This window comes from Taudactylus pleione, unplaced genomic scaffold, assembly GCF_031769625.1.
Source record: "Taudactylus pleione unplaced genomic scaffold, aTauple2 ptg001386l, whole genome shotgun sequence".
Lineage (NCBI taxonomy): Eukaryota > Metazoa > Chordata > Amphibia > Anura > Myobatrachidae > Taudactylus > Taudactylus pleione.
Window position 1 is genome coordinate 558354 of NW_028285786.1, and position 22985 is coordinate 581338.

At 45.0% G+C, this 22985-nt stretch overlaps 2 protein-coding genes across 2 annotated transcripts in view; one reads left to right on the top strand and one right to left on the bottom strand.

The window, feature by feature from the left end:
* LOC148442939 (peptidoglycan recognition protein 1-like) overlaps window positions 1–22985 on the top strand; it is a 61541-nt gene that overhangs the window by 6363 nt on the left and 32193 nt on the right. The gene's annotated exons all lie outside the window — the stretch shown is intronic.
* On the bottom strand, window positions 127–2932 carry LOC148442940 (peptidoglycan recognition protein 1-like). Its single transcript, XM_088463500.1, has 4 exons — window positions 2884–2932; window positions 1909–2110; window positions 501–619; window positions 127–305 (listed from the first exon to the last, which is right to left on the bottom strand). The coding sequence occupies exons 1-4, from the start codon at window positions 2930–2932 to the stop codon at window positions 127–129; spliced, it is 549 nt and encodes a 182-aa protein (XP_088319626.1).

The following is a 22985-nucleotide window of genomic DNA, read 5'->3' on the forward strand; positions in this document are numbered from 1 at the left end:
CATCTACTTGGCTGTATATTTTTTGGCAGAGCTTTGTGAAATCTACGTGAGTGGCACTGATTGGCTGGGTTTGGTGAAATCAGAAGTGAAGACGTTCAGATAGACAGAGACACCTGATGATACAACTTAGGCCTGGAAGTGGGGCCAGTCCTGAATGACTCTGTAGAGGCTGTCTCCTGGGCAGCTTGTGCTCATCACATTGCGGTGCCCCTTCAGTACATAATTACTTATGATGAAATTTCCGGACACCCAACAAGCGATGAGATTTTTAGCTGCAGTTAGCGCCGCGTTGTTGGGCTGATGATCTGGGATAGAGAAGAAAGAAGATGTGAGAGTTACTGAATTGCTAAACATAACCGCTTGGTGGAGAACACAAGACCACAAGGAAAGTCCAGGCTCTGTAGGAAATATAAATAGGAGAGAGAAGGTAAAGAGAATGATACTCGTTACTTCTACGTCTATGGTTATCTCCCGTTTCTCCTTGTTATATTCCCACTTACTGGTGAAGGATCCAATGAAGCTGATGCCAATGGAGATGGGGTTGTAGGATTTTGCATGACCTCCCTGAGATGTCCAACCTCGGCCTTCATAAACTTGCCCATCCTCCCCAATTAGGAAGCTGTGGGAGAATATTGGGAAGCATGCCGTTATATATTCTACAACTTTACCTTTTGTTACATTAGTTTATCTTTTATTTAGCCTTATGTATTATCTTTATACCTTTTTGGTTCCTTTTTTTTTTGCCTATCTCTCTACCCTGTACAACTTTTTCCCCCATCCTCCTTTCCTTATCTACCTGCCCTCTCACCACTTCAATCCACCCTCCTTCCTCCTCCACTGCTAACTTCCAGGACAGCTAAAATCAATCCCACTTTTGCTCCTTTTGTCTTTCATCACCCGGTCACTCTAGAACAGTGATTTTCAACCTTTTTTAAATCAAGGCACACTTCACAAGATTTTAAAATTGTCAAGGCACACCTTCCGGCGATGCGGTGTGTGCAACCTATGAAAAAACACACTACATTGGCCCCCACAGGAACAAAATGCACTACATTGGCCCCCACAGGAATAAAACACACTACATTGACCCCCCGCAGGAACAAAATGCACTACATTGGCCCCCACAGGAATAAAACAATCACATTTTTGGGCCACCACAGAAATAAAACAATCACATTTTTGGGCCACCACAGAAATAAAAAAAATCACATTGGCCCCCACAAAGAAAAAAAACACGTTGCTCCCCAACTGAAAAAAAAGCAGATTGGGTCACCCCACAGGGCTGGCTGTCCCCGGGTGAGAAGGGTTGGCTCGGTCACTGGTGCAGGGCTGGTGGGAAGCGCTGGCTCGGTCACTGGCGCAGGCAGGGCGAGCTTGCATGCAGGCAATGTGGCATGCGTGACCTGTGATGTTACACCGCCGCGTCTAGGTATGTGACAGCCCGGGGGCGCGCCTGAGCCTCCCAGAGGAGCTCAATGGCAGCCTGGGTCGCAGTACTGTATAATGTGCCTGATGGCTCTGATAGCCTCTGCAGCACACTTTACAACCGCTGCTCTAGAATGTAAGCTCTCACAGGCAGGGCCCTCTATCCTGTGTCTAATGTCTCTGTCCTGTAACTGAAGAAATTAAATGCTTGTGCTTAACCAAATGTGTCCAATATGCTGTTTTTCTTCCCTAAGTGTAATAGATTAGGGGCCAGTGGAGAAAAATCTAAAGATTCATGGATTGTAGTGTTAACTTGTAGTCACCTAGGTAACAGTTACTTCACAATCAACTGTCTCCATTCCCGTCCACCATTCCCTTTGCTATTAATTTCTAAATTTCACCTCCTCCATATCATTTTTTCCTAAAACCATGTATTTCATTACTGATAAACTCTGCCATTTGTAGCCTTGCTTGGCTGCTCACTTGTATGCGATGTCACACCAGCCTCTAGTGTTCATATGATAAGTTTGTAAATTTTGGACTTGTGCACTGCATGTAGTCCGGGAGTTACAGAAGGCCCCATCAGTGTGGTGGATGATCACATTCGGTACAGGAGTAGACAGCCTGGTACTGCATGTGGAATTCCTGGCCCCCCATTGTGCCCTGCTTATAATGGTTGGACAGCCTGGGGAGAGTAAACAAAAAATTATATGTGACATTTCTATATAAAGCTATAATAAAATCTGCAAAACACATGGATTTGTGCACCAAAATGACCACATCTGCTGGGGTGCACAAGTTTGCAACTTCTAAAAAGAGCAGATCGGGGGAGATACGCTGAGTACTGGTTAAGCGGTTGGGTGTTTTTGCAGGATGGCATTATGTAAAGGCTGAGAAGGTGCATTTTGAGGGCATTCCCAGTTTTTCAGGAGAGTGCAGAGCATTTTCCTTCATTTCTCAACAGCCTCAAGTGGTGGAAATCAGATCTCTAATTGGAATAGAGTGAATAGGATGAACTTTGAGCCCTATAGTTGCACATTTGTGGAGAAGTGATATCTTGTAATAAAAAGCTTCAAACGCACAAATTGGCCGATCCAGTTCAGGGCTATGTGCCGTAAAACATCACCACGATGTTCGGCTGCGCACTTATTTGCCCATTACAGTACTCTCAGTATCGCACATCTACAGGGTTCGAGGAAAACCAAGCAATTTAGTTGGCTGCGATGTGCAGTTCTAGAACGGTCCCAGGAGACACGTTATTAAGCCTCTCCCAAAGTCCTCTCACTTTCCTAATTAATTGAAGATATAAATGAGCAATTATTATGATAAAAAATAATTGCATTAAGTGGGCGGTCCTACAGTGGTAGTATGTTTGGCTTTGCAGGTGACAATTCTCTGTATAAGCAGTTTCAGGTGTATCTGCAAAAGTCGCCGTAAAACCAGGTATTTTGCGCTTACCATTTGCCACGATGCAAAGCACAGACAGGAGCACGAGCAGATGAATCATGGTACTAGTAGTTCTCCGAGCCCGATCCCTGGAAGAGGAAAAGAATGTCCATGAAAAGCCCTTTTACTCGTTCATCTACCGCGGATTCCACAAATAGACACGAGGAACCTGTGAATGCGTCGGTGCTTATTACATTGCATTGTTAGATGTTCTTTAGTCATAACATGGGAATGCTAATTAGTTATAATAACTAACCCGTTCTTGTTATAATGACCATTTTATTTATTTATTATATATTAACAGTTTCTTATATAGCGCAGCATATTCCTTTGCGCTTTACAATTGGAAACATTTATAGAACAAAACAGGGTAATAACAGACAGACATAGAGGTAAGAGGGCCCTGCTTGCAAGCTTACAATCTATTTTAAATACTGTACGTGTGTTTATGCACATGTGACAGGCAGGGGCGTATTTCCCTATTGGCCAGGATGGCACGAGCTGCCTTACCAATGCCTGTTTAGCTGTCAGCGCTTCCGCGTCATACCACCTGGCACGGAAGCACTGACAGCTGAACCGGCAGGGTCCGAGCGGCGCGCCTGTGCTGCAGTAACAGTTAAAGACCTTTCAGAGGGAGCGTGGGAGAAGGCGGATCACGGCCGCCCAGCAGCCCGGCACCTAGGAGGAGGTCCAAGCAGCACAGCCCACACGTGTGTGTAAGTATGCTCTGTGTGTGTGTGTGTTTGCAAGTATGCTTTGTGAATGCTATGTGTGTTGTACTGAATGTTGTGTGTGTGTATGATCAGTGTTTATGTGTGTACATATACAGTATATATAGATATATATACACATACATATACACTGATCATACACACAACATTCAGTACAACACATATATATATATGTATATATATGTGCTTTTCCTCCTTATTAATACTTGCCTCTGCCACTATAAGGTGCTTGTCCTTGTCCCTCTCATATATATATATATATATATATATATTATTCTATAGAAACCCCCCCACTAAAAGTCCTGCGTTCGCCACTGGCCAGTTTAGTCAAAAGTCTGTGCTTCTGCTGATCTGTTAGTCATAAGCATCATTGCTGGACAGCGAGGGAGGGGAGGGGGGAGCGATTGACACTCGTACAGCCATTACGGTGTCTGTTACCTAACTGCCAATGGGGTGGGGGGGGCGCCAGGCCCCTATTTTGCCAGGGGCACTCAGACCTCTAGATACACCCCTGGTGACAGGGATCTGAGGAAGGTGTAAAATAACCAGGCTACAATGTGTATGTACAGAAGCTGAGCTGTATGTATTCCTATTGGTCCTGACTCACTGACCAGTCCATGTGGCAAATGTCAGGAGCCAGAGCCAATCAGCATCCGCTCTACAGTTAGTGGCCGCTGATTGGCTGGCAGATCGTGACAGTTCTCGATGATCAGTGGAGAGCTAGTTAGCGGTGTATGTGGTTACACCAGAGGTGGGCCGGGGGGCAGGGTGCCATGTGCCCCTGGGCCGTGGCAGTCTGTGTCTCTGTGACACAGGCTGCACCGCGTGTGTAGCGCTGACCGGACGGAGTTCGGTCAGCACTACACTGATGCCGGCTCCGGCAGCTGTGTGTTTATTTTGATCAGCAGCCAATGAGAGTCTGACAGACTCTCATTAGCTGCTGCTGCGCCCACTGCAGGAGCTGTTCCATCTTCCAGCTCCCGCAGTGTGTAATGGGAGAGGCGTCATGATGTCTCTCCCATAAGGAAGAGCGGCCCGGGAGGACAGATGGGGGAGCGGGGATTCAGGTAAGTGGTTTTTTTTTTTTTTTTATTATGTGTGTCTACTGGGGGGGGGGGGGCTGGAACTACAAGGGGGAGACCACTACTGGGGGCACTGTAAGGGGGGGGACTACTACAAGGGGGGGCCTACTACTACTGGGGGCACTACAAGGGGGGGACTACTACTACTGGGGGCACTACAAGGGGGGGATTACTACTGGGGGCACTACAAGGGGGGGACTACTACTGGGGGCACTACAAGGGGGGGACTACTACTAGGGGCACTACAAGGGGAGGGGACTACTACTAGGTGCACTGCATAGGGGGGAGGGGACTACTAATAGGGGCACTACATAGGGGGGAGGGGACTACCACTGGGGGCACTGCATCGAGGGACCACTGCTGGGGGCTCTATATAAGGGCAATACTGGGGGTACTGCATAGGGGGGAGACTACAACTGGGGCCACTATTTAAGGGGCACTGCATAAGGGTTACCACTATTGGGGGTGGACTGGTACTGGGGACACTATATAAGGGGCTTACTACTGGGGGCACAAGGGGCACTGCACAGGAGGGACCACTACTGGGGCACTATAAGCGGCACTGCATAGGGGGATCACTACTGGGGGCACTACTGGAGGCCTGCATAAGGGGGTCCTCTCCTGGAGCATAGGGGGGCACTGAATATGGGCACCACGACAAGGGGCTGCCCCATATCTTTATTTTTACTTTACATTAATCCCATATGGACCCGCCTCCTCCCTAGAACACTTGAGGGGGGGGCCGTAGCACGCACGTTCTTCGGGCACCCTGGCTACACACTACTCCTCTGCCAGGGCCCCCCAGGCTAAAAGTTGCCAGCCAGCCCCTGGGTCACACACATACACCGCTGATGGTAAGTGACCCCCTTGGATGCTACGGACACCAGCGCCAGGATGGAGGTGAGTATAGGATATTTTTTGCAGGTACATCCAAACGGATTTCTACATGGGAGAAGTGGACGTGAACAGATCTGGCAACAGGTAAGTATGTGTGAATGGGATAGGTTTATGTAATAAACTTTTACTGTATACGGTGTGTGTGTGTACTATCTTTGTTTAACTATTTTTTTACAGTGGAGTGCTGGCCGCCTACTGGCACTTGTAGTTCCACAAGTGCCAAAGGGCAGGCATGCTGGCACCTGTAGTTACACTGTAAAATACAATAGTTTGCTACTTTTAAAATGCTTTATTACCCCCGTACCCACAGCCCAGGGGTGCGGGGAAGAGCCCCAGGCTTCAGAGCAAGCCTGGGGTTTCAGGAGAGGGTTGACCCCTTCTTGGGTGGTCCCCACCTCCCCTGAGATCCCTAGCTTGGGGTGTTAATGCTTTGGCCATGGAGCCCCGGTGATAGGGTCTCCTGGCTGTGGCATTACACCCCGGTTGGTTTGGGTCTGGTGCTGATTTTAAATATAGGGGGACCTCTACATAATTTCTTTTCCCTATATTTAAAACCAGCACTGGCCCTGCAGCCAGGTGCTGGTTCCTAAATTACGGGGGAACCCTACTCGTTTTTTTCCCCGTCATTTTTGGAACCAGGCCTGGTTGACCAGTCCAGGGCTGGTTATGCTTTTTTTTGGGGGGGGGTCCCTATGTCATTTTTAATAAAAATTAACCCTTCTTTTACAGGTCTAATACACAAGCAGCCTTCAAATATCTCACTGATGTCTGCAGGGTGCTAGCTCAGGAGAAATTTGCAGAGAGAAAACACTGCAATCTCGGGTGAGTAATCTCCTCTAAACTTGCAACTCGGGGGAAATATCTCGATTTGCATCACCATCGGGAAACTCACTTTATCCTAAACTCACATAGTAAATTTGTGAGATGAAAACCGGGAATATCATCCGAGATTCGCCGATGCAAATCGAGATAAAAAAAAAAACAAATCTCAAACAAACTCGATTCTTAGTATATTTAGACCCTGGTGTCTGTCTAGGCACTGTGGACCTTTTTACTGTCTATCTGTTAATCCACACCCGAGAAATATGTTGTTAAATACAGAATAAAATACAAGTTAATTTAGTTAAATAACACAGTGACGTTTTCTGTCCCTTATGTCATTGTATAGATATACAGTAATTAGGGCAAAGTATATGTTTCTATCAGTAAACAATAACCTGAAATTTGTATATCAGAGACACTAAATGCTTTATGTTAGTAGCTGCAATCTATTAAAGTTTAGTAACACAAAACCACTTTGTAAAGCGATTCAATTAATAGACTTGTAAAGCTGAATAATGTTTTCCAAATTAAAAATTCAATTCAATAGCAGAAAGAAAAGTTATGACTAAGCGGCAGCACGACTTTAAAATAAAAACCCTGGACTCTTTTAATCTTAATGTAGTTTCAGAAAAAATATACAATTACGTTACTTACGGTAAGAGTAATGTTTTCCAGATCTGGGAGTATAGGACACAGCTGAGACAGTCTGCAGCAGTTTGTAAGCATGGAGTGGAGATGTGATGCTCTGCAGATCTATGTATCTAGTAAACTTGTCATTCCTGAAATTCACTGACAGCTCAACTTTCTCCTATGTGGCCTTTTATATACTGTACTTCTCTGCCTGGGCTGGTGGGAGGGCTGAATATTTCAGTTTAGATCCTGTTTGTTTTAAAGGGATGTAGTCAGGAAGCCGACGGTCTAAATGCCGACCGCCGGCTTCCCGACTGTCAAATACCGGCAAGGTACTAAAGACGGGTGTCGAAAACTCGACGCCTGTCATTAGACCTACGCCGGAAGCCCAAAGTCCGACATACCGAACAAAGGTAAGCCGAGGGCGAGGGTTAGGTTTTAGGGCTCCCGGGGGGAATTATGGTTAGGCACCCCCCGGGAGGGTTAGGTTTAGGCTAGGGGAAGGGTAACGGGTTAGGCACCCCCAGGGGGAGGTTAGGGTTAGGCTCCCCCCCGGGAGACTTAGGTTTAGGCTGCGGGGAAGTGGGGGTTAGGTTTAGGCACTTAGAGGGGGGTTAGGCAGCCCTAAGGGAGGGTAGGGAGTAGGGTTAGCAGTACTTACCTTATTTAGCGTTCGGAATCTTCACTTCTGCCGGGCTTTCACTGTCGGGATTTGAACGGCCGGTGGTAATACCTAATACACCCATTTTAAAGGCTGTGTTCTTCTACAGTATTTAGTGATTTAATAACTAGCTGATGTCCCCGGGTAGACCATAGAGATATTTAATATTTCCATTTCCTTCAACAGCTAGCAACACGGTGACACCCTCCATCACTCCACCGTTGCCCCTGATGTCTTTGAGGGTCCTTGTTAGGGCCTCAAAGATCGCATTGTGCGCCATGGTACTCTCGTCCCTGACAATGAGCTTACAGTGTTGAAGTCCTTAGCAGTGGTGGCTGCAGTGCAGTCCAATATTCAAATAGGGGAACCACACCAACTGCCACCCCAAATGCTGCCAAACATCACTGGCAGTTGGTGTGGCTCCCCTATTTCAATATTGGGCTGCGCTGCAGCCCCACCTCTGGAGCCACCACTCGTCCCAGACAATGAGCTTACAGTCCCACAGTACTTGGAATATTTTGTTTTGTCCCCCAATCACCTTTAGGAGCCGAATTGAAAAAAATCCATGATTCTTCCACAATGAAATCGCTTCTGCCATCATTTTTTTGTTTATTTGAGATGTTCTAGTTGTGTTGCTTCTGCATGGGGGCCCTGTCACAGGAGTGGCAAACGTTATACAGCAGCGTTATACAGGCTGATGGCAGAAATGCCTTCACCCAGCACACCCACCAATGTCACTGTGTGCCCTTTCTGGCCTATCTTATTCAAGTGAAAGCACCTGTTCCCCCACCCCTTACCAGCCGCGCTCATGAGGACACAACTATCTCTTACATTGATTATGTAAAAAAAAATGTATTATTAATTTTGCTAAGCTTTAACTTTACTGATCAAGATGAAACAAAGTGCAGGTTATTTCTAGGAGTTTCCACTACAAAATGACGACATTCATGAAAATCAGTTCAGTAGTTTTAGCACCAACTTGAGAAATAGGTATAGTGCAATGAGACTACAGCCCTGACGAAGCCCGCACAGGTACTAGCGGGTGAAACGCGTTGGCCACGCCCCCCCATCTGCATGATCCACTGATTCCGGTTCCAGCAAACCGGCCGGAATTCAGCGTGCATGCTGACCACCGGAGCGCTTTAACACAGCAGCAAGTTTACCCCATCTGCCGATTAACAGCACAAGCGTCAAAGGAGGAACGGAGAAGAAGGAAGAGGCCCACTCACCATCACACCACACTTTAGGGGATTCGCATTTGGACACTATGCACAACAACAAGATGAGGTAGGAGGGGCGCGCACCCATTCTCATTCAATAATACACACTTCCAGCTGACGAGCTGTGATTAAAAGACTATTGTGACTAAGGTATTACCTACCTAACAAATTTATATCAGAACGGAATTATTGAACCCCCTTTTTTCTTTTGCATCTTTCATATGGTTGCAACAATTGTGACCACATTTATATGTTATCAAATACAAATTTCTGTTCTGTTTTGATCTATCTCGCATAAGATTGTGTATATTTTTTAATATGCCAATATATTATTACCAGTTATTATTCTTACCAGTTATTTATATAGCGCACACATATTCCGCAGCGCTTTACAGAGAATATCTTACCATTCACATCAGTCCCTGCCCCAGTGGAGCTTACACTCTATATTCCCTATCACATACACACTAGGGTTAATTTTATGTTTTGGAGCCAATTAACCTACCAGTATATTTTTGGAGTGTGGGAGGAAACCGGAGTACCCGGTGGAAACCCACGCAAGCACAGGGAGAATATACAAACTACACACAGTTAGGGCCGTGGTGGGAATCGAACCCACGACCTCAGTGCTGTGAGGCAGTAACGCTAACCATTACACCGTCTGTGCTGCCCAATATATCTTATTATTGACAATTTTTAATAACTTTCTGAACCAATCGATATTATTAAATCATTATTACTTTTTTACTGTACTGTGGTTGGTTTCAACTCATTATATTTCATATGTTGCGCTATTAAATAGACACTAACTTTCTTATTACATAGTGCAATGAGTACCGAAAGACAGCTGTTTGTGTTGGGTGCGTTGCTGGATCTGAAGGTGCCACTCCTAAGGTTGATATAGAAAGAAAAGTTTGAAACCTTCGCTCAAAACCCTGTGGACCTGATTCAGAGCCGGACGCTATTTGCGGACACTCGTTCATAAAAAGGGTCTGGCTTTTTAAATTAAGCGCTCGCTCTTTGCGGTCTGTTGACGCCTCTATGTCTGAACGAGCGAACGAAACATGTGCTCACTATTTAGGAAAAAATGCCCCCTGGCCGCTCGCATCCTACGTTATCTCCGCTATTTATTTGATTAATCGAGTACATCGAAAGGCGTATGAACTGCTCGCAGTGCTTGTGGTTGGATTTTCCTACCGCAATCATGCAAGCAGTTCAGGCTAAAAGACAACCAAGTGACGTGGTCAATGACGCTGCTTTGTTAATTATGCACTCCCATTAAACGCCCATTTTGACCGTTTGGCACGCCTGCGTTCTGATCTCCACTCCCCGTTTTCAAGCACCTTCCCCTGTTACCACCCACAAACGCCTCACTCTGTCACTCAAATTAGCAGGCATTCGCTATTTTGCTAGCACACCATTTTCCACTGCACTGACTGGTTCGCGCATGCGTACTAAAACCCATACGCATGCGCAGATGTGCGAACATCGCTCGGAGCGAACGAGCGGCCGCTTACGAGCGGCTCTGAATCAGGCCCTATGTGTGTAAGTAAGTATATGTATGTTCAGAATTAGGTATACCAGTTGGCAAATTAACATCACCCAGAGGACACTTATTGAACACCGTTTGAATGAACAACCTTATGTGTACTATTTAGTGTTCTATATGAATTGGCTCTATTTATTTTAATTGAGATGTTACTGTTTGCACTGTATATGACGTTAGTAAACTTATTCAGAATATTTCATGATTACTACACATAGGCCTATTTCACACCTGCCGGTTTTGCCCAGCCGGCAAAAAAACAGACACAAGCCGGCCGTTTTTTGCAGGCAATGTGTGCCTTTCACATGCAACGGCTTTGAGTTGTTTTTAATGTTCTTTTATTTATTCTTCATGTGTTGGGCATGTGCAGCAGCATCTGTACTACGAGCTGTGAAAAGCCGGCCGGTGTGTGTGAATGGCTACATTGTATACTGTGATTGACTGCCTTGCATGTACAACACTACATAGCAGCCGTCCTACTCAGTGGATATTCCCGGCTGTAACACGGACACCGCGCCCGAGCCATCTGAAAGGAACCACCCATTTGCACGTTTAACTAAATTTCACACAGCAGTTTTTTTGCCGGCAAGTGAAAAAACGTCGGGTGTGAAATAGCCCATAGGATTTTGAGCGCAGGATTCAAACTTTTCTGTCTTTAGCACTAACTTGGACACAATGGCCCTCATTCAGAGCCGCACGTTAACAACAGTACGCTCGTTGCGTTCCGATGTTGACTAACCGCGCATGCGTCGGTGTTACACTGCGCATGTGCGTACGGCAGATTGCGAGCTTTTTTTCTCTCGTTCCTAAAATAGCGTACAGGAAGTGACATGTCAAATGTGATTGACAGAACAGGGCGTTTTTGGGTGTTGACGGGGGTGTAGATGAAAAAACGCAGGCGTGGCGAGGCGTTTTTGGGGCGTACATACATTAGCAGATGCGAACGTCAAATGTGTTCGGACCGTCTCATACGTCACTGGAACATCCGCTTTCCCTTCAAAATGCTCGCACAGCTTAGGGTCAGGATTACTCGACCACATTGGCGATGGCCTTCTCCTCCGTCCCGGGACTCAACGATGGTGCTGCGATTAATCGCGGCTGGTCAGTAAAGTAATTAGTGTTGGATTGAAAACCGGCTTGGTATGTGTTTGGAAAGCAGTTTATTGGGATAGCACAAAAGCGTACGCAGGTGGAAATCAGAGCTGCTAATGTCATGATTACACAATCAATTCGCGTACATTTTTGGTGTTTTATTTTGGCCACAATTTGTTGGTTATGGCCTATTGTAACAATAATGTCATCATGTTTTAATTAGCTCCCCTTTTTTTTGGTTTACTGTGGAATTTGCATCGCTATGTGATTTTTTAAACGTTCCTTAAAGAGGCCTTTTTTTTTTTTTTAAGAGGGTCAGTTTTTGCCTTTAGGGCCAGGATTAAATGTAACCCATTTGTACAATAATGTCACAATACAATGTCAGTTTTTTGTTTTAAATTTATTGTTTAAACACAAACAAATTGGCCTAATATTTTGTTGCCTTTTTTTTGTGGCAAAGATATTTGTTAAAAAATAAAAAAAAGCCATAACTGGTAACATAAACGTAAATACCAAAATTAAAAACATTTCACAAGAAAGGAGAGGGAAGTTTTGACCAGAAAGGAATATGAGCCAAGCACAGAAGGAGTGTGGGAAAAGTCGCCATTGCTGTCACCGTTTTCTCGCCCGTTTGGCTGGGTGAGGGTGGGCGCCAGACCGGGTCCGGGATGCCATCGGGCTGGCCTGTCCAGAGGCAGATGTTGTGGCCTCTGGACTAGGCACAGGGCTAGGCACATTTGGAGGATTGGCTGATGTGCCAGAGGTGGAGGATCCGGATGTTCCGGCAGGAAGGGAGGTCGGCTCCACCATGTGCTGGCGAACGAGCTGCTCCAGGGCATCGGCGATGCGGATGTTGGCCCTGGTATTTTCCGCCAGGGCCTGAGCAATGGTCACGTTGGCCGCAGCATTTTGCTCCAGGGCCTCAGCCACCCGTATCAGACTGGCGTCCATCCTCTGCAGAATCTCTGTATGGAAATCCGATTTAAAATTGAGTTCTGTGAGGAGGCCCACTGCCTGCGAGGGGGCACGCCCTGGACTGGCTTCTGCAGGGTCCTCAGCCGGATGTACTGGTTCCTCCCCTGCAGAGCCAGCAGAAATTCTGCGGCCAAGGCTCCCCTCTGGAGCAGACTCATCCGCCTCTGTCTCTGTTAGGAAAAATGCGAAAAGACTCACATTAGAATCTACATATTGGCACAATAGCATTTCAGAGTTGGTGACATCACAAGACTTACCTTGGCCAACATGAGGAGCCGCAAAGTCTGGCATGTCCGTATCCAATGGGGTTTGTTTATAGGATGGGAAAGTGTTTACTTACCGCCGTTTGACATCCCGGGCTAGACGGACATAATCACCCACCCTATTGACAGCAACGGCGACCTCCTCCCACATTCTCCACTTCTGGCTTTGGCTCATATTCCTGGCTGCCTGGGGCAGGATGTCAACGCACTTCTGGATCAAAACATCCATCTCCTTGCTTGTGAAATGTGGCTGCCTTTTTTTTTTGGCAGCTTTGGCGGGTTGACTGGGGCCAGCAGTCTCTTCCATGTCATCCTCCTCACCTATTTGGGTAAATATGCAGATTTAGCCACTTCACAACTTGCACAATATTATGTTTTAAAAGAATCATTGAGACAAAATGCATGAAGGCCTTACCGCCGGAATTTTGGCCATTGTTTCCCTGGTCTGAAGCCATGTCTCTGCTTCCAGAATGAAATCAACCAGAAATTAAATGTGATTTCGTGACGTATTTATACATGCGTCCTTAGTTTGCGGCCGCATCATTGATTGTGCGTCCCTATGATTCATCCTTAATTTGTGCGGGAAAATAAACACTATTTATGGCTTGGTGTGTGTGGAGTCGAGGTTGCGTTGTTGGATTGTTGGCGGTTAAGTTGGTTGGATTTGGTTGTTTGCGGTTGGAGGATTTGGCGGTGTTTGTATTTTTTTTGGTTTGCTACAGTTGTTTTGGTTTTCCGTTCGCATTTTTTTGGTTTATTTTTTGCCATCGTTTCCTGATTTGGTAAGTTTTGTGCAGTCTAATTTGTGGCCAATTGGTGTCTACTTCTGTTTTTTTGTTTGATATTTTTTTTTTAACACTAATTTCATCTATTTTAGTTTGTTTTGGCTTTCGGACCCAAAGACCTTTTTGAGGGAAATCTTATATATTCGATTTTGGTAAGTCCATTATTTTTCTTGCATTTGCGAACTAATTAACGCATTTTTGACTGTTGGTGTAGTGACTTGCATTTGCGAAATAATTAACGCATTTTTGACTGTTGGTGTAGTGACTTGCATTTGCGAAATAATTAACGCATTTTTCGAGGCTTATTCATCATGTAAACCAGTTTTGTTCTTCCCTTTTCCATTTTTGGGGTCCATTTGACCCCTATTTGACGTACGGTGTGCAATGTCGTTTTCATCGATGGCCAAATGTGTGTTTCGCCTATTTTATGTGTTGGCTTGCACCAATTTGACAAACATAAAATCACCCTCTAAATTTTTGATGTCTCATTTTTGGCTTTTTTACAGTTTATACGTATCATGACAATACCCCGGCATGTAAGCAGCTATGGATGGTATCATAAAGCTAAGTTGTTTTATGTTACTTTTGGGGTGGCTCAAAAGCCTTACATTGTAAACTTTGAATTTCAGGTAGATCTGGGGCAAATTGTTCTGGCCCTGCTCCCGGAAGACGACCAACCTCAAACTCATCGTAGGCATGCAAGGCCCCAGATATTTCGAACACGTGTCACCCTTTTTGGAATGCCCGATGATGAGGTTTTAAGACGCTACCGTCTACCTCCCAAAATCATCATAGACACTCTCTCATTAATAGAAAGTGATCTTGAGCGGCAAATTGACAGTCCAACAGGAATACCACCACTGACGCAATTTATGGCGGTGTTACATTTCTGTGCCTCAGGATCATTTCAAACAACGGTGGGAATAGTGGCGGGCATCTCCCAATCCTCCTTTTCCCGGATCCTGAGGGCAGTGATGGAGGCACTTTTCAAGCACCTCCATCATTTTATTAAAATGCCTTTGGATATGGGTGCCCTTAGTGTGGCCAAGGCCAATTTTTACCAAATAGCTGGCTTCGCACACATCATAGGGGTTGTGGATGGTACTCACATACCACTTCAGCCTCCAGCACGGCTGGAGGCAATATTTAGAAACCGTAAACACTATCACTCCCTGAATGTAATGGTGGTATGTGATGCCTCCCTCCAGATCCTGTCCCTGAATGCTAAATTACCAGGAAGTGCTCATGACTCCTTCGTCATCCGGCAATCAGGGATATGGCAGAAATTAACCAACCTACAAGCTGGTGATGCGTGGCTTCTGGGTAAGTGGAGACCTTTAGTACATAACAATGTTAAGCTTGATACACAGTGTTCCTGATGTTGTCTATTTTTTTTCACAGGAGACAGTGGATACCCTTGCATGTCCTGGCTGCTCACTCCTTATTTGGCTCCCACACCAGGGCCACAAAGTGCGTATAATTCCGCACTTACAGCCACCAGGCAAGTGGTGGAGCGCTGTATCGGCCTTTTAAAAGGCCGATTCAGATGCCTCCACCGCTCTGGTGGCGAGCTCATGTATGTGCCGGATATGGTGTCTAAAATTGTGGTCCTGTGTGGGATATTTCACAACATTGCCATAAGGAGTGGTGTCCCAATGCAGCCAGAGGATGCCTTACCTGAGGATGGCCCCCCCGAGGTTGGTCGGAGGTCAGTATGTGGGGGGGCCATACGCGATGATGTTGTGGCCAGATTTTTTAGGTAAGTTGTAACAAAACTACAGTGTTTATACCTAATGTGTTTGTGTTTGTTTGCGAACATCTAATTTTGTGTTTTTTTTCTCACCATCTTCTGTTCACATAATCTTTGGCACTCCAACGCTCACTACTTCCTGCTACCCTTACCAAACCTGGATCTGGTCCTTTTGGGCATATATTCTGGAACCCATATCGCAACGCCATGTTTGTGGAATCATGTTGGCATGGTCCTTCGTCAACCAGTTCTTGATTTTTTGTTTTTATTTAATTATTTCTTGGTATGTGTTGTATTTGAATTTATCACTGTGTTCTTTTTTTGGGAGTGACCACTTTGTTTTCTCTGTTATGTTGTGAATAAATGTTTGGAGAGTGAAATGGACTTCCTTTTTTGGGACGTTAACAGCAAGTGTAACCAGGTTAACACTTGACTAAGGGGTAATCCAGTACTGACGCCAGTTGAGCTAAACTGAAATATGTTTTCAGCTTCCCAACCCACACCAAAAGGAAGCCTGGCCCAACCTTGGGATTTGTAAGATTGGCCTAAGCAGCTTGCGCACCAACTAGGAACCTGTAAAATGTAGAAATATGTAATTGACACTACACCCAAAAAGGGAAATGACATTGTTACTGTTATGTGTTTCTTGTGTCTGTTTGACATACAAAGACAAAACACAATCTAACTTTTAAAAAAGGGAAATCTTGCAGGAACAGTCTACTTATGTCAGGCTAAACTATCTTGGTTTTGGATTTAAAAAATGAGCCAGAACGTATATTTGTATTAAAAATTAATTTTGAAAAGTTAACAAAAATAAAAAAACTACTGGCGAAGGAGGCCAGACAGCCGGTCGAGGGCCACAAGAATGCCAATTACATGTTGGCGCATCTGGCCAACACAATCCGCCACCTCTTGCCGACGCCTCTGTTCCTCTGTGGGTGAGAAAAGTGTGTGGGTTAATACAACAATAGGGAATCCACATTAAAAAAACAAAAACACAACGAAATCACTCCTAAACCTAAAAAAAAAAAAAAAGGGGGTGCTGCCAAAAATACAAGGCCTATGTACAAATTCCCACAGGTGTGATATGTGTATGTTGAAATCACCAGGAAGAGGTAAAGGCAAACTGCGAAATCACCAAAAGTCAAGCCACAAAAACACGAAGAAAGGCACGACACATGATTACATACAAACAGTTTGTGCTTTAAAGAAAAACAAAATAAAAACATACCGGGAGCCAAAACGGGAGCTCCGGAAATGCCTCCATGATCCTCCTCGGAGGATCCGTCATTCCCCAAAGAATGGGGAGGAGTTATGATGGACTCCGGGGAGGGGGTAATTGGAAGAGGGGTGGGTGGAGGAGAGGGGGAAGTGGGACGGAGGGGAAGGAGGCCCGACATTTCCGGGAGAGGGTCTGGGAAGGATGGGGAGGAGTGGGGAATAGGGGAAAGATTTGGGGTGGAGTGTTGGCTGGGGGTTGGGGATAGTGGCCGGGAACGCCGTCTGGACGGACGGTGACGGCGGAGTCTTGGCTGTCCCCCTAAAATATGTCAAAGAAATTGCGGTTAGTTTATGGACAAATCCGGGGACCAAAACTAAAAAAAAAACAAAACCCAAAAAATAAGCCAAATAGGAGTAGAATGAATAAATCAGAAATAGAGGGAAAACATGCACACGCAGATATGAGTACAAATAATAAATAGGACAGACAGGAAAACATGCACACGCAGATATGAGTACAAATAATAAATAGGACAGACAGGAAAACATGCACACGCAGATATGAGTACAAATAATAAATAGGACAGACAGGAAAACATGCACACGCAGATATGAGTACAAATAATAAATAGGACAGACAGGAAAACATGCACACGCAGATATGAGTACAAATAATAAATAGGACAGACAGGAAAACATGCACACGCAGATATGAGTACAAATAATAAATAGGACAGACAGGAAAACATGCACACGCAGATATGAGTACAAATAATAAATAGGACAGACAGGAAAACATGCACACGCAGATATGAGTACAAATAATAAATAGGACAGACAGGAAAACATGCACACGCAGATATGAGTACAAATAATAAATAGGACAGACAGGAAAACATGCACACGCAGTTTGCCCCACAAACACAAACATTAAAACCACAATACATAACACTTACTTTCCTCGATCTGCATGCGAAAGCATGCCAGCAAGCGGGGCGTTCGCCGTTGCAGGTCGGACCACCTGCGCTCCAGCTGCCCGATGTTGCGGCGTGAGCCGAAGGACCGCAGGCGGGACCGTGCCTCCGCATACGCGGAGCGCTTCTGCCGGTTGGTGATGGGTGGAGGCTGGCTGGTGATCCGGCGATCCATGACCTCCGTAAGCACCAGCAGCTCGCGCCTGGTGAATGCGGAGGCTCTCATGATGGCAATGGTGTTTTTCTTAAAAATCATTTTTGATAAAGTGTGTAAAAATTTTCTGATTGGCTAATGTATTTTGGAAATTAACAGGAGCAATTTTATTGGTTAGTGTATGAGTCATGTGTTCGACAGGGCCAGAAATCTCTGGAGAGTTATGATAGGCTTGATGCAGTGACATGCGTAAGCAAATTTAAATAAATAAATGAACCCAGGGAAATATGCGGGGATCCACAGCAATAGTACAATTGTTTAATTGTGGTTCACATGTTTTTTGAACAATAAAAGCGAATGTTTCATCTGTACGTATTCTGCGGGTAAACACAAACACGGACAAGAGTAAAGTTTCTTGCATTGTGTTGAAAAAAAACAAACAATTAAGCTAATTGATACATTGATTGGCATGATACGATTGATGGAGGTAGGCAGAATAAAGGAGCAGGTAATCGACATCTGACAAGGCCACTTCCTGTTTATACTTGTGCGTGCGTTCCTTTCAAGCCATTTCGGGGATGTACGCTCGCTATTTCGTACGCTCGTTAGTTAGAGGAGGGGTCGTCAGAGTTTAGGGAGGAATTTTAGATGCGAACGAAAATACGAGCGAGCCATTGAATTTAAATATTTTTGTACGTACGCCTAACGTACGTGCGCCCGCTTGCGAGTGGGTCTGAATCAGGGCCAATGTTCTTATAATATTATTATAGATTGTTCAAAGAAATTTCCCTTGAAATCATGTGACATCCACTAATTTCCACATTTGGGTGTAGCCACTGAATATACATCGTTGATCCATTATCAGTCATATCCTTATGGAGGTTAGAGAAGCAAATACACCTAATGCAGAAAGGTCACAAAGTGTTTGTGAGGATACCGGGTTTATGTGTGCGTTATTTTCACCTATCACCTTGAGAAAAGCAGAGATAGGTTCTCGCACGGTTCCCTGGTTCCTTTATGAGTTCTGGGTTCACACAGTAAGCGTGCAGTAGCACCTTTATTACACACACAATAGTTATGCATTTAAACCGTAGCCACACTATGTACAATATATACAGGTAGCATTACTATCAATCACAATTAGGACTTTTCTAAAAATCACACAAAGGAAGCCTCCACCCCCTGGACAATCAATAGTCGCCTCAGGGAGTAAGTGAGCCTGGACCGCTGCACGACTGAGACTCCAGTGGGTGATCTGCCGCTGGGAGAGGTACCACTGTGCGACTTCCAACAGACGACTCTCTCTTTCTCTCCCTCCCACCTGCATAGATCACAAACCACAGCATGTAAAGTGATTTTAACAATGCATCAATCTGCAGCGGCACTCACGGGTCAATAAACCAAGCTGGTGACAACGGTTTAATCTGATGCTTCAGAACTGTTAAATTCTTTCTTCAGGGCTTCCTGAGGAAAGAACTTAAAAGTTCTGAAATGTCTGATTGAACCGCTGTCATCAGTGTGGTTTATTGACCCATGAGTGCGGCTGCAGATTGATGATTATATATGAATGCAATAGTCTTTAAAATAATTACATTTTATCTGTGAGAGATTTGGGTATTTTCAGTTGTTGCAACTTATTATAAAAGGGGTTATAAAATAGGTTACTCACATTATGTAGAGTTAAACAGAGTGCACGCTTAGATATGTGGGTGAAACAAAATCCGGAATGTGAAATTACACGTGTAGGAGCACGTACAAAGAATAAAATAGACAAACATTCATTATTTAAATATTTTATTTGACATACATAACTCCAGCCTGAAACACTTTCACTTTAAAGCAATTGAACAACTCGGTGAAAGGTGATATACTATAGACAGGATTTTATCCCAGAGAGAGTAAGATTGCCAAGTAACATGTTATAATACATTTTGATGGATGGTTTATTTGTTTTAGCACCAAGGCACACAGGCCCACCATTTTTCAATTATTACACAAGGTATATTAAGGGAAATTTGGCCATGAATAGTTATGCTCCTGAGGAAGCTGACCTGAAGCATACTGTAAAAGCAACCAAAGAGTTTTTTAAGGCTAAAAAGTGGAATGTTATGCAATGGCCAAGTCAATCCCCTGACCTGAATCCGATTGAGCATGCATTTCACTTGATGAAGACAAAACTGAAGGGAAAATGCCCCAAGAACAAGCAGGAACTGAAGACATTTGCAGTAGAGGCCTGGCAGAGTATCACCAGGGATGAAACCCAGCGTCTGGTGATGTCTATGCGTTCCAGACTTCAGGCTGTAATTGCCTGCAAAGGATTTGCAACAAAGTATTAAAAAGTGAAAGTTAGATTTAGGATTGTTTAGTTTGTCCCATTACTTTTGGCCCCTTAAAAAGTGGGAGGCACATATAGAAACCGTTGTAATTCCTACACCGTTCACCTGATTTGGATGTAATTACCCTCAAATTAAATCTGAAGTCTGCAGTTAAAGCACATCTTGTTTGTTTCATTTCAAAGCCATTGTGGTGGTGAATAGAGGCCAAAATATGAAAATTCTGTCAATGTCCCAATATTTATGCACCTGACTGTATGTCTATAAAATACAGAGACTGTGATTCCACCTAGTAAACAAAGCAGTCAGAACCGGCTCTAACTGCATACGTAGTAACCTTGAACTTGTCTGAACCTGCATGACAAGCAGCAACACTCTATGACGTTCAGTTGATTGCGAGTCGCCATTTAATTTGGTTGTGTTTTCTGTAGAGTGCCGAAAAAATGCTACATTTAAAAGTTGAACGTGTCAATTTGAAATTTTTAGTAAAATTGCACAAAACACCAGCAGAATGTTTTCAAATGCTTACTACGGCCTATGGTAATGACTGCCTGTCTCGTGCACATGTGTTTGAGTTGTACAAAAGATTCAGCGAGGGATGTGAGAATGTCGAAGAAGATGAACGCCCTGGACGACTTTGCACTTCAAGAACCGAAGAAAATGTAGAAAAAAATCAGTCAGATTGTTCGAAAAGACCGCCGACTCAGTGTTCGAATGATAGCTGGATCTGTGAACATTGGCAAAGACACCGCATGGAAAATTTGGCGTCAGGATCTTAACATGACGAAAGTTTGTGCAAAGATGGTCCCAAGGGGTCTCACATCAGAGCAAAAAGAACGTCGCAAGGAATATTGTGTCGACATTTTGCAGCAACTTGACGCAGATCCAAACCTGTTTCATAAAGTAATCACTTGTGATGAGACCTGGATCTTCCAGTACGATCCTGAAACCAAAAGACAGTCAGTGCACTGGAAAACACCGTCATCACCAAGCATGAATAAAGCTCGTCAAAACACGTTAAAATTCAAAGCAATGCTCATTGTTTTTTTCGATATCAAGGGTGTAATTTTTCAAGAATGGGTTCCAGAAGGCGCAACAGTAACCAGCATTATTATAAGGAACTTTTGAAAAAGTTGAGAGAGAGAATCAAAATGAAACGGCCGCAACTGTGGAAAAATGGTTTCATTCTTCACCGGGACAATGTGCCTGATCACAAAGCACTTTCTGGGACCGACAATCACATTATTACTACACTTCAACAACCTCCATATTCGCACAATTTAGCACCTTGCGACTTTTATCTTTTCCCAAAAGTTAAATAAGTGCTTAAATGGACACATTCTGAATCAGTTGATGCTGTAAAGAAGAACACAGCAGATATGTTGAAACAGCTAACAGACATTGATTTGCTCCATGACTTGTGGAAAACAAGGCTACAGCGATGTATTAGTGCAAATGAGGAGTATATTGAAGGGGACTTGTATGTTGTATGTTGATTGCTCAACATACAACGATAGCAATTATTCATAATTACGTATACTTACCTTTATTACTCTACCTCAGGGCCTGATTCAGCTTTGGGAATAGAGTGAGAAACAGCACATAACTGATCATCTTGGTGAAACCAGGCTGCACCGCAGGTGTGGGCAGATGTAAAATGTGCAAAGAGAGTGTTAGATTTGGGAGAGGTGCGTCCAAAATTGACATCTAAATTGCAGTGTAATAATAAAGCTGTACAGTATTTGTGCGCTACATGCAAAAGCAGCTAGTATTTACCCTACATGCAAAATAAAATGTATGCATTTGCACCCCTTGCATTGCAACATGGTTTGTCCTGGTTCACAGTTCCCTGCTCTTTCTCACTCTATTCCCAAAGCTGAATCAGGCCCGCAGTGCGGTGTTCCCCCAATCTCCCTTCTCCCTAATTTATGCTCTCTATTTCCAAACGTTGTACCTGTTCCAGGGCCGCAACTAGGGGGGGGCTGGAGGTGCACGTGAACCGGGTGAGCCGCTGTACCTGGTGCCAGTGACCTCCAGCCCGGCGCTGCAGAGAGGCTCCAAGCCGGACGTCCGCTGGTAATATTTATTACCAGCAGGCGCCCGGCTCCTTCTCTGCAGCGACGCGGTTTTGCCGGAGCCGGAGGCTGGAGTTCTCTCCCGAACTCCAGCTTCCGGCTCTCCCCACGGGCACTATGGGGGAGACGTCATGACATCTCCCCCATAGTTCCAAGGAGCAGCCGGCGGACCGGACGCGACGCTGGATGCAGGAGCGGGGTTCAAGGTAAGTATTTTTTTTTTTAATAAGCTGCACTACAGGGGCATTATTATGGGGGCAGGGGCATTACCACAGGGGCATTACTATGGGGGCATAGGCAATAAGGGGCATTACTAATGGGGCATGAGCACTACAGGGGCATTACTATTGGGGCATGGGCACTACAGGGGCATTACCACAGGGGCATTACTGTGGGGGCATGAGCACTACAGGGGCATTACTGTAAGGGCACTACAGGGATATTACTATGGGGGCATGGACAATACAGGGGCATTACTATGAGAGCATGGGCACTACAGGGGCATTACTGTATGGTGGGCACTACAGGTGCATTACTATGGGGGTACTAACATATGGGCATTACTATGGGGGCATAGGCAATAAGGGGCATTACTAATGGGGCATGAGCACTACAGGGGCATTACTATTGGGGCATGGGCACTACAGGGGCATTACCACAGGGGCATTACTGTGGGGGCATGAGCACTACAGGGGCATTACTGTAAGGGCACTACAGGGATATTACTATGGGGGCATGGACAATACAGGGGCATTACTATGAGAGCATGGGCACTACAGGGGCATTACTATGAAAGCATGGGCACTACAGGGGCATTAATATGGGAGCATGGGCACTACAGGGGCATTACTGTATGGTGGGCACTACAGGGGCATTACTATGGGGGTATTAACATATGGGCAT